Source organism: Notolabrus celidotus, chromosome 17 (assembly GCF_009762535.1).
Source record: "Notolabrus celidotus isolate fNotCel1 chromosome 17, fNotCel1.pri, whole genome shotgun sequence".
In the NCBI taxonomy this organism is placed as follows: Eukaryota; Metazoa; Chordata; class Actinopteri; order Labriformes; family Labridae; genus Notolabrus; species Notolabrus celidotus.
The window spans coordinates 21,496,879-21,509,772 of record NC_048288.1 but is presented as its reverse complement, the minus strand read 5'-3'; the positions used below and the strand labels follow the sequence as shown (position 1 = coordinate 21,509,772).

Genomic DNA, 12,894 nt, shown 5'->3' with positions numbered 1-12,894 from the left:
CTGTTCAATCACCAATCTTTCCAGTTCTCTAGCACAGCTTTCCACATTGCCAAAGCTGCCTCGGATGAAACACTCTTTATCACTTTACACAATTTGCATTTTCCGTTTGCTCACTCTCATATTTTCCAGTGCACATTCCATCAATCTCTCTATTTAACCGGCGTGCTGAGCCACCACTGCACAGCTTAAAAATGTTTGACCGATTTATACCGACTGGGAGGACCCAGAGGAACTATAGCAGAGCTTTAAATAGCTGCAGATCAAGCCAGCCCTACTTTGGCAGATTTCTCTACGCAAAGCACTCAGCTACAGCTCAAGGTGGAGATATACTGTCTTCCCCCTCCAGCCTCCTACAGTTCTATCTTGTGCAGTCCCACATGTACACACACTTTTTTTTTGCATCTCAGTCTTCTCTCTGCTTCCAGAGGAGCAACATTTCACTGACAGGAAATACATTTAAAAAGCAATTTTCTGTAGGCAAACAAAACCGCAACATTGACAACGCTGGAATTCGAATAACTGCTCGTCCTTCTTTCTGCGTGCCATAAAAGGCCGTATCCTGGGTGCCAAATGAGAAAGAAACATTTCCAGACCATAAGAGGTCTTGGCTGCGGCGGGGCTATGTGATCGCATTAATGTGACTCAGTGCAGTGTAAATAAAAAGATGCAACACATTCTGCTGTGAGAGCTCTGCAGAGATTTGGAGCCTAGCAGAGGAGGGTATCTACTCTACTGTACTGTACTGTACTGCACTGTGCTGCACATACTCCTGCTTCTGTTGTTCTTGTATGATTCTCTGTATTATCAACTTTTCTTATATTTTAAGAAACAGGTTGAATGTGGCGCTAAATCTAATTTGGTTTCTAAATTAATCCTCAAGCGTGGCCTGCAGCCTTTGTTGCATTCCTTACTCTCTACTCCCTACATTTCCTGCCTCTCTTCAGCTGTCTTATCAATAAAGGCAAACATTCTCCAAAAAATCACTTCAGAAAATTCATCTTCAAGCTGCTTTCAAATGTCTGAACAAAGACCAAAACTGATGCCTTAAAGGAACAGTTACAGATTTAAGAAAGAAGAGTCCTTACAACCAATATTTACTTGATGCAGCCGTCAATGTTTGTTAACTCCCATCTTGTGGCGAGCACGATGAGAAGTTTGAAACCCCTTCTACATCAGTATGTTCATTTTTAGCACAAACAAGGAGAAGGATGGCGTATCCTAGCATAAAGCTTTTAAACAAATATGTTAAAGAAACTGTCCAGTTTGTTATTGCATTGTCAAAGACTCACAGACGTTGTATTTTACACTTGGATTTTTTTTGGTGGTCTAAAAAAAACCAGACAGAATCTAATAATTAAAGCTAGGGTTGGTAGTCACGCAAAACTAGCATGAATTTGAATGTAGCATTTCCTCAGGACTCCGTCTAACCCCTCCCCCCCCTTCCCTCGGAGCTCCTCCAAAACGACGCCCCCACTCACATTCAGGAGCGCTGCTGATTCACGACCATATATCAAAAGCGGTCCTCAGCACATTGTTTGTGTTTTGCACTACGTCAACTCGTGTCTCACTCAGTGGTAACAAATCCCCAAAACATTATCACAGTGAAAATTAAAAACACAAACAAACATGGCTGCTGTTCGTACTCACAACTATCATGCTAGCATTATCCAGTTATACCGGTGACACAATATCAGGATAAGATAAGATAAGATAAGATAAGGAAGTCCTTTACTCGTCCCACAACGGGGAAATTCAAGTGTCACAGTAGCAAGTAGACAGTGCACAAATATATATAAAGCAAACAAGAGGTTATAAAGCAACAATTATTAAAAAGTTATTCGCAATTAAAATTAAAAAGGTAAAAAATAAGCATATTTCGACTAAGGTCGAGCGAGAGGGGCAGTAAATAGAGTCAGGGGAAGCAGAGGCAGGGACCCTAATGACTGTGATTGGTTGGTGCTTTTTTCCGCTCTTTTTTTAAGAACACATTATGTATTGATTGCCATCGGGACATAAAGATCATTTTAACCAATATAACAAAAAGTGTATCTAAATCTTATTACCAACCCCAGCTTCAATGAGCTTCTGAGGTGCTTATTGGATTTTATTTCCTCTGGAGCAAGGCTGTTTCGTCTCACGAAGTAAGAAAAGCAATGATTATATTTCACTTTATGTCAAACTTTTCCTCTTAAATTGTTCATTTTAGTCCAACTCAAGTCCAAACAAAAACATAAAACACAACTATACAGATAAAATATGTATCTGACCTGCCTTTGTGGACAACTCACCTGTAGCGTGTGATTTATAGTTGGGAGATACACATTTTTATAGGCTGTCCTCATAACCCAACAAAGCACTTTTCTTTTCCCTCCTGAGTCCAAGTGATATGCAGGCAGAAGTGTGTCCCCCCCTCACAACACTCACACACCCGCAACTCATCATTCACAGCCCTGCAGTGCTCCCCTCTCCCCCCCTGCTGCGCAAGGTGCATCTGCTGCAGTGTAAGCAGTACGAGCAGAAAAGTAGGGTGGGAAAGACTCATTAAGAAAACAGCTCCTTCAGCGTGGAGGCAGAAACAGATCAAAGCTCAGCGAGAAGTGAGATCTGGATGCATTCAGATCCCACTCTCTGTCTTTGATTATCTGTCTTTTCACTGTCTCCTGTCGTCTAAGTGAGACGTCTGCACCAGTGAATGGAAACTGGTTGCTTATGTGTTATATGTTTTACTGTAGAATCCATTTGGAAGAACTAGTTCTTTCATCCTGTAAAAAAAAAAACAATGTCCCCGATCTCATTATGCACTGAAAACTAATGAGACACCAGAGGGTTGCAGGGTTTTATAAATTATTTATTAAGCAGGTGATTTTGTTTTCATTTCAGTACTGAGATCTTTGCTTTCTGCTCTCTCCTTGTGACTTAGATGGCTGCTATTTGTACTCAGAGCTTCCATTTAAGCACTAAGAAGTGTTGACAATAAGCCCAAATCTCCAGAATTGATTATTTAGAATTAAATTAATTTCCCACTTTCAAACTGGTGTGCAACAAGATAACTGCTGGCCAGGATAAATTACACTTTCTCCTACAATAATCGAAATGACCAAAGTCTAGTACATGAAGTTTTTTTTTTTTTAAACTGTACCAAACAAAAGCAACTTTTCCTCACAACTTTGGAGTAATATTATTTGTTTCACCCTGTGCAGGACATTTGGTCCCCGTTGTTAATCAGCGGAGTTTGTCGGCCAGAAAATGAGAAGCCTGCTAAATGTAGCACAAGGGGCAGAGAACATTACAGTTTGGTGTTTGGATCAATTCAAAGTCACTCAAGTTGTTTTTCTCATCATGTTTTTTTTTTTTCTCCCTCCTTTTAGCTTCTGGAAATAAACTGGACTGGCCTCACCAATATTCTTGACATTCCTGGGCTCAAGTAAGTCAACTCAAACCTGCTTTTCTTTCTTATGAGGAAATGTTTTTGTTGGTCAAGGATTGAAGAAGAGGAGTTTGCAGTGTTAGTTTCAGGGAGCTGGCTATGTGCCTAGTTTCTTCTATTACTTGTGTAGTTTCACATAACTGCAGCAATGTGTTTTAAGAACATTTTACCTTTCAAAACTGTGAACTCAATAATCTCTGTTGAATGCCCCTAGATTTAGGACCTGGTTTTATATCATACTAAACTAAGAAGGAGTGTAAGTTAGGTTGTGTTAGAAAATGTTCAATGCTGTAACGGTGATTTCTTGTTCAGGTAATGATGTCAGCGTGATGAAATGAACTTATGGAGAAACAAATGATTGACTTTAGTCGAGTCTTTATTATCAACACTCTTTGCAAAGAGGGAGAAAGCAGTGACAACGAGTGAACTTCTCTCAGTCGAAGTCAGGCTTCTTCCACGAAAGTGTTCGAAAACAGAGTATATGAACCAGTGAAAACACGTGTGGCATATGACAGGAAGCTCTTCCAGAAAAGGTAAAAAATCCTCTAGTCTAACAGAGATCATTGGCTAAGTAAAAACACGACACATGAGAGAGCATAACAGGATACGTAAGCAAGCTATGTGAGAAAGCTAGGATGGGAGTACAAGAAACCTCCCGTCTGCGGCCTTGGAGAGGTCCGCTCCAGCACTAGTTTCCATTGAACATCCTGTCTGCGACCTTTGGAAAAACTGCACCTGCAACAGTTCCTATTAGTCTTACACAGAACATGAAACTCAGTAATTTTCCACCACAATGCTTGATACTTTTCAATACCAGGTGCTTCAAAACAACACAATATGTTAATTTTACATTTGATAGTATCAAAAAGTACCAAAACTACTGAAAAATAACAGATCTGCATGCATGTTTTTAACACAAAGCACTCATTAGGAAGAGAGAGAAAGAAAGCAGTGATGGTAGATAACATAGAAAGTGAAGAGAGTGACCCCCAATACTGAAAACAAAGCAATGAAACCACAAATTGTATAAATAATGGACGTAGTATCTGTGACGTCACCCATCTGTTCCTGAGCGCTGTTTTAAAGCCAATCCAGCAGCCATATTGGAAATGCTGAACTCAACCACGCATAGTGTGACGTAAAGGGGCGGAGTTTGAGCCTCTGATAGAGAAATTAGCTACATAGAGCCAAGCCGTTTTTTGTACCTGGCTGTAATCATGTTTATTAATGCTGCAAAGATCGTCTTTTTTTTAATTGATGTCTATGTGGTTTCCGGTGTTTCTGCAGCCAGCCTCAAGCAGATTCTCAATGAATTGCAGTTTATAACGCTTCCGCATGGGCTTCATAGTTTGAGACCGGAGGTTGCCACTTGGGTGAAACAGAGAAATAAGATGTAACTTGCTTGTTTCACGGCTCTTATGCAGTTAAGATTTTTTAAACACACATCCACACCTCAGCAGGAAGCAGCTGGATTTTCCTTGTTTGCTGTTGTAGTTGCTATTCTGCCTTCCCACTGTGTGTGTGTCTCTGCTCGGACCTCCATCTCAATAACTGTTCTCAGGCGCACATTGTGAAATACTGAGTTGTGTTAAGTCCTTTTAGAATTCATAGAGTACACAAGTTATGTTAATGTCCGTTGCAGACAGGCAGGGAGCAGATGAGAGAGAGCAATGTCCCCTGGTCCCTAAAATTTGATTGGTTTTAACCTGCTGACTGTTGTCACACCACATCAGAATGATTGACTCTTCATCCATGACTACAGGCATATCACTATACTACAGGTAGTTACTGTGGCGCAACGGCACCACAAAAGCCAAACCTGCAGTAAAAACCTCACCAGAACTGTCACAGGGATCTGCTGAGAACCACTGCTGCTTTGTCTCTGAGCTCTCCAATCTGCATACAAAAAAAGAACATACACAATCAATACACAAGAAGATAGGAAAACAAAAAATGAAGCAAAAGGAACACACGTCTTCAACACACGTTCAAAAGAGTGAATCCTGCCGGCAATGCCAAGTTTGTGGCAGCGGCAGCGAGTGGAGGAGCATTGGAACAATATCTGTCCAATGATGTTACATTTATTACAGTTTATTTCTTGTTGGTTTAGTATCAAAACAGGTATCAGTATTGTTTGATTTTTACTAGTGTTGTGTCTTTCGGAAGTCCAAGTCTAAAGAACATTAAACTGTAACATCGGTAGTACGTTTACCAGATTTTAGTCGTGGATTTTCTCTGGATGCTGTCTTGTTTGCCGCCTGAGAGTATAAATTCCACCAATGCACTGCAAGTATTTCCTGCTATAGGCTGTTCTTTGTCTGTTTCATTGCCTGCTGTATACCTGGGGTGTCAGGGTTATTGCTGTGATTAAGGGCTTGAAAAGGCTGAGCTGTTAAAAGCAAACGTGTCTTTTTGGAGGAAACCACAGAGATCACGAGCAAAATTTGTGCTGGAAAATTTGCATTACCGTATTGCTGCTAAAACCCAGATAAAGATGATATTTTGGTGATCAATCAGGGGTAAACAGGTCGGATCAGCAAAACACACAGTTTGAAGTCTGTATCCTCATTCTTACTTGTTTCGTCTTGCTCATATTAAGTGTCTTTCCCCTTGGGCAGTTGTGTGGGCTGAGCAGAGAGTGAATGAAAGTCGATTAAGAGTTGCTAACAACCCAACACAATTACTTGCTGCTGTCTTGAGTGCTTCATGCATTATTTACACCCCAAAATAAAGCGACACACGCATGAATTGTGCATGTGATTTTCTGGGACTACAGCTCCTTCTGCTAATGTGAGCAGACATGTTGACACAAGCAGTGGCCTGGCTCCTTTGGCTTCTCTGCTGAGTCCTCTGTGGGGGTGAAATTGATCTAGCTTGTGCAATTCAGTAACACATGTGGGTTTGGGAGTGTGTGTGTGTGTGTGTGTGTGTGTGTGTGTGTGTGTGTGTGTGTGTGTGTGTGTGTGTGTGTGTGTGTGTGTGTGTGTGTGTGTGTGTGTGTGTGTGTGTTCAGATGTGGAGGAAAGGTGGGGCACGTGCAGAATTGGAGAGGTCAGTTACTGTAGGATAGGCCCAGATGGTGAAATAGTAGCTGCAGTGGGAGAGTTCCTTGAATGCAGCAGACAGACAGATAGACAGCATCAGCTGTCTGCTTGAAGGCTCGCCCACTGTGCCTCACTTAAACCTGTCATTACAATTATGCAACAGATGTCTCGCTTGTTTGCATGTTGTGATCTGTCGTGATGCTGTTGTGGATTAAGAATCAGAATCAAAACAAGTCTAGAAGCTAAGCTAGTGACTCTGTTAAACTGCACCCTGGTGAACAGTATGGCAACTTAAACAACATAACATAAGCGCATGCTATGAAGTGCAGCAGGATTGACTGGAATCTACAATGGGTTTTTTAACATCTATTGCAGCAACACTGATGTTTGGGAGGACAGCATATATTAACACTTGTCTGAAATTGTATTCTTGTAATATTATAACAACTGTCAATACATCCCATATATGTGATTATGATTTCTAAAGAAAGCCTGGAGGAAGTTTCATAAATTTGTCACGTCATTTTCCTTTCTTTAAGGATGAACTGAATATAACATTTTCTTTGAAGCTCAGGGTCACTGTAATGGACACAAAAAAATATCTAAAAGGGTAAAATGACAGTGAGGACATTTTACAAGGGATGTGCTGAAGCGACTAGTTTCCAAATTTAAACTCAAATTTAAAGTCTGACTAACGATTCATGTACATTGGTTCGTAGAGTGTGGCTAACAATAGCAGAGCTAGCACCACCAGCCTGCAGTCCCCCTTGCAGATTAATGTCCACATGTCTGTGTGCTGCTTATGCATACTCTTTGTTTGACCTTAATTTTACCAGGTAAGAATTGTTTGAGAGCCACTTCTAATTAACAAACATGACCTGACCAAGAGGCGTCAACAGGAACACATATACACACTTATAATATAAGTGTCTATAAAGACAAATAAACATAAAATAGAACAAAAGTGAACAAGTAACAAGCAACGTGTGTGAGGTGTAAAAAAAGTATGTGTGTGTATATAAGTATGCATGTAAGTACGGTCCGAAGTGTTCAGCAGGAGCAACATTCAACTAAAATCTGTTGAAGTTTTAGCTTGAAGGTTGTGAGTGGAGTCAAAGTTGCTCTTCCTCCCGCGGCCTCAGAGCTCTTCCTCCCGCGGCCTCAGAGATCTCTGAAGATGGTCCGCTACTCTCTCGACCCGGAGAACCCGACTAAATCATGCAAGTCGAGGGGATCCAACCTGCGGGTTCACTTCAAGAACACCCGTGAGACAGCTCAGGCCATCAAAGGCATGCACATCCGTAAGGCCAACAAGTACCTGAGGGACGTGATCGTGAAGCACCAGTGTGTCCCGTTCCGCCGCTACAACGGAGGAGTCGGCAGGTGTGCCCAGGCCAAACAGTTCGGCTGGACGCAGGGATGCTGGCCCAAGAAGAGCGCCGAGTTCCTCCTGCACATGCTCAAGAACGCAGAGAGCAACGCCAAGCTCAAGGGTCTGGACGTGGACTCCCTGGTCATCGAGCACATCCAGGTCAACAAGGCCCCTAAGATGAGGAGGCGTACGTACCGCGCTCACGGACGCATCAACCCGTACATGAGCTCTCCGTGTCACATCGAGATGATCCTGACGGAGAAGGAGCAGATCGTCCCCAAACCTGAGGAGGAGGTCGCTCAGAAGAAGAAGGTTTCACAGAAGAAGCTGAAGAAGCAGAAGCTCATGGCACGGGAGTAAAACTGAATAAAACACACCTTGGTATTACAAAAAAAAAAAAAAAAAAAAAAGTTGAAAGTTTGAGGGTGTTTTGTAAGTTATTCCAGTCGTTAGCTGCTGCAAAACGAAAGGAATTACGGCTGAAAACAGTAGAAGTACCGGGGATGATGAGCTTGATGTATTCACTAGACCTAGTGCGATATGAGGCTTGGGTGACGTGAAGAAGAGAGGACAGGTAGGGAGGTGTCTTGCCCAGGATTGACTTGTAGACATACAAACTTTATCTTATTTTCTTCATCAAAATACTTCCATACTGCATTGCACTACATGATGCCTTCTGTCATCTTTGCTTGTTTACATTTGGGTAGTAAAGCATTATAGCATTATGGCAGTAGCTAATGACCAGAACTGCAACCTCAGTTAATGGTGGATGGCTGCTCTACAGCTTAGACACAACATGTGACCGGCATTATGGACCTACAGTAAAAATTCTAATAATCTGTTTAACTGACTACTAATTGTCATGCCAACTAGCAAGGATATCAACATTTAACTCAGTACTAACACCCTTAATTTGTCCCCAAAAGTTGTGAAAATCATAACTTTCATCCCTTATTCCTGTCCCATTCTTGTAAACATGATAGTTCAAGTTATAAATGCAACACCCAAGAAAAATAACAATACATGAGACCTTGAAAAACGAAGGATCGCCAGAGTCATTGCACGAAAAATGATGTCATGGTGGAGCTAGAGAAAAAGACAAATTCACAAGAGTTCGCCCTCTGGGAACCATGCACATCTCAAGAAAGTTGTCTGCCAAAGCCGTGGAGGGGAAGATATTTTAAGTAGAATGTGCAGACCAGGATACGACTGTCATTTCGTCCACCAGTGGTTAAATTTTCAGTTTAGACTTAAGTAGTTGACTGACAGCCCTTCATAACCGTCCTCGGAGTCATGCTGCTGGCACGGCTGTCAAAAAGATGATAAATGCTTGTCTTGCTGAGGCTCACAAGCAAGAAAAACAGGCAGCTCCATACCACACAGGCTGAATATGATTAAGTATCAGTGTGCTGTGTGTATATCTGCGGCACAGTTGCAATAAAAAGACTCTACAAACAGTCAAATCCGTTGTCACTGTACATACACACATACACACATATACACACACAAGAGGCTGGTGGGGGTTCTCCAGTGTTTACGCCAGGGGAACAACAGAAATGCAGCAATATGCGCTGATGCAGCAGGACTCCTTTTACACCCTCAGATCTCAGCTGGAGGCTCAGACTGTGATCAGTCCCTCAGCAGAGCATCGTAATATCTTTAATCTGCTCACAGAGAGGAGCTGCAGATGTTTGATCGGACAATAAGCAGAGGGTTGATCAAATAAATTCTTCTCCTGATAACAAAACAACAACAGGCAGAGGACCCAGTTTATTCATTTTATTTTTTTGTCTGAGCAAGATGTGTCTGTGCTGTCTTAAAGCTGTTTGAGAAAGGATAATACATCTCAGAAAATCTTACCTTTTTCCATTTCTACAGTCATGACTAAGCCATTACATTTTAAAGCAGGAATAAAGGGAACAATGTTCTTAACTGCAGGCATTTATATACCAAAAACCTGTCGTAAATCACTAGTACTGGAACTGATTCACAAGCTGTTTCACCTCCGGAACATCCTCAAGAAATCCCAGCAAACTACATTTTTAAATGTCAAACAGCTGCCAGCTATCCCTAAACCCCTCACACCTGTATGGTTTGGCATTTAGAAAGTTTTGCATATTCAGCCTCACTGTCATCTGATGGACTGCTGAGTGTGTTGATTTAAGTGATCAATTAGGCTGTTTTCTGTGTTCTCTAATGTACCTCAGGGTCAGGTTAGGGGCTGTAGCTTCTCTCTGAGTTATTTAGTCGTGAAGTAGCCAGAAATGTGTCAGAAAAAAATGTTGTTAGTGAATGTAGAATTTCCCCAAAGCATGCGCTGACATTATTCAATGTTTTGCTTCAGGATGTTACAAAGCAGCTGATTTGCTGATCATTTAAATGGAAATTAAAAATCTGACTAGCTTAATGGTCTAAAGCACGGGTGTCAAACATGCGGCCCGCGGGCCAAAACCGGCCCGCCAGAGGTTCCAATCTGGCCCGCAGAACGACTTTGCAAAGTGAAAATTTACAGAGAAGACAATGCAATTTTGAAATAAAAGTAACTACTATTTCAAATTTGTCCTCTGGAGGTCGCATAAAATCAAAGTGCTGATGGAGCACACCTGAATGGCGCTTTTTTCCCCTGGACTTTTTTTCTCAAAGTAAGGAAATAGATGACTTTCTGTTTGCATAATCCAGTTGAGATTCATAAAGACTTGTTCAAGCACTATAAGATGATCAACTAACTAATAACACTAGCACTACACCTCTGCATACAAACTGTTACTGTTGGAGCTGAGGGGTCCAAAATAGTCAACTTTAGCTTCTTCATTATTATAATCTATCTGTTCTTTTGCTGTAAACATTACACTCTGTGTCAGGTGAATGGGTAACCTGTGTGTTTGGTGTGTTAGCAGCAGGTTTCAGGGCTTAAAGAAAAAAATATTCTGCCCACTATGAGACACATCATAGCAAAAAATACAACAACTGTTTTTGTTGAAAGATAGTTCATTAAGTGTGAACATTTTCATGTACTTGTATTTTTTTGCACTACAACAAAGGGAAAAATTTAGAGTTGTCGTTATTTATAGGTTATTATGTTTAATTTTACTGGTCCGGCCCACTTCAGATCAACTTGTGCTGTATGTGGCCCCTGAACTGAAATTAGTTTGACGCCCCTGGTCTAAAGGCAAGAGAACACTCAGAAAAAGGTCAAAATTGAGCACAATTTATTTATGACGGCTAAACTAGGGATCAGAGTCTGTGAGTAAACCATATGGCTAATGTTAGAAGAGCTAGCAGCACCAACTTTCAGTCCTCCCTACTCCTTAATGTCCATGGTGTCATCCTTGTTACGTAACGCACCATCCGATCGAGTTAACCAGACACAGCCTTCATGCAACTTTATCCCAATGATCCAGATCAAAATATGGTAAACCGTGGGGCACCATTGGTCTAGCAGTCTAAGCATGCGCCCCATATACAGAGGTTATAGCCCTCGTCACAGTGGTTTCAGAGGTTGCAGGCTCGATTCTAGCCTTGACCATTTACGGCATGTCCTCCCCTTCTCTCTACCGCCCACATTTCCTATCTCTCTTCAACTGTCTTGTTCATTAAAGGCAAAAATGCTCAAAAATATAACTTAAAAGAAATAATATCCCAAACAACGCTGCGTTCTGAAGATGCCATCCATCATCTGTGATTATCTACTATTGGTAGTGGGTGCAGTCGTCTTAAGTAGTCAAGCTACAGCTCCGGCTAGTGGCGGGTGGCTGCGCTCCTGCTCAGACACAACACACGTTCCCATTTCATCAATAAAACATTGATAACTTGTTTCACAGACTAGCAATTCTGGTGTCAACTTGCGAGGCTGATGACGTCTAGTCGTGTAGTCGACTTAACACGCACATCCTTATTGTTGCTCGTCAAAGACCCAAGTTATTTATGTTGGTCATAAATAAGTAAATGTTGCGTTTAAAAACAAGAAGCGCTTGTTTAGTTCAGGTGGTAGAGCAGGCTCTCCATGCATAGAGAGGCTGACGTTCTTGTTGGACTGGTCATAAGGTTGGTCTTTGGTCTTGACAGAATTTGCTGCACATCATCCCCGACTCTTTCAAGATCGTATTTCCCCGTCTCTCCCTCGAGATATCCTGTCCAAAAAAAGGCTTAAAGGAAAGAAAATATATGGTTTAACATTTCTTAACATTCAAAAGACATTGACATAATATTCTACTGTAGTTTCCACAACTTCAGTGCAAGTGGATATTCTTTGTTTAAGCAGCATCTTTGCAACTCAAGACGTTTTTATGGAGCCCATGGAAGCAGTCTGACTCAACAAGACACCTGGGAGAGCTTGTCCCTTAATCTATAACACCAATTACATCTAGACTGTCACGCAGCTACTGTAACTCACTACACTTGTGGGCAACTAGAGAGGCCGCTGGACAGGTACATCAGGTCCTGTGCTGAGTAAGTGAACTATTAACTAGGCCAGTGCTTTTCAAAGTGGGGGTCACCAGGGTGCGCTAGGGTGGCCTCAGAAAATTGGAGGGAAGGGAAAAAAATTGAATCTAATTATTTCTATTATTATTTTTTTTAATTTATTTTTGTTTGTTAATAATTTCCTATGCTGAACAAATGTAATAATTATTGAAACGGGAATAAAAGTAAGAAAATACATTCTAAAATTTGATGTTTATTTACATATATGTCACTTCCCGTCTGGACTACTGCAACTCTCTCCTCTTTGGCCTCCCTCACAAATCCCACCATAAACTCTAACTGGTCCAGAATTCAGCTGCCCGTGTCATTACCCAAACCCCCTCCATCCACCACATCACTCCTGTCCTCCAACAGCCCCACTGGCTCCCTGTTCAGTTCCTTATTCAATTCAAAGTCCTCCTGTTAACTATCAAGACCATCCACAGCCCCCACCCCCCATATCTGTCCGACCTCCTCCATGTACCCAATACCTCCCGCTCCCTCAGATCCTCTTCCTCCATACACCTGTCTGTCCTCTCCGCCTGTCTCACCACTTTGGGGAGCCGAGCATTCAGCCGCTCTGCTCCCCG

At 41.8% G+C, this 12,894-nt stretch overlaps 2 protein-coding genes across 2 annotated transcripts in view; both read left to right on the top strand.

The window, feature by feature from the left end:
* The window catches only part of esyt2b (extended synaptotagmin-like protein 2b), a 56,630-nt gene that overhangs the window by 21,425 nt on the left and 22,311 nt on the right, over positions 1-12,894 (top strand). The window contains 1 exon segment of the mRNA XM_034706212.1: positions 3,369-3,424. Coding sequence (XP_034562103.1) covers positions 3,369-3,424 — 56 coding nt within the window.
* rpl17 (ribosomal protein L17) lies at positions 7,620-8,230 on the top strand. Its single transcript, XM_034706213.1, has one exon. The coding sequence runs from the start codon at positions 7,649-7,651 to the stop codon at positions 8,201-8,203; it is 555 nt and encodes a 184-aa protein (XP_034562104.1). The 5' UTR covers positions 7,620-7,648; the 3' UTR covers positions 8,204-8,230.

Bases quoted from the DNA above. Each gene is read 5' to 3' on its own strand.
- rpl17 (XM_034706213.1), top strand. From the start codon at position 7,649: ATGGTCCGCTACTCTCTCGACCCGGAGAACCCGACTAAATCATGCAAG.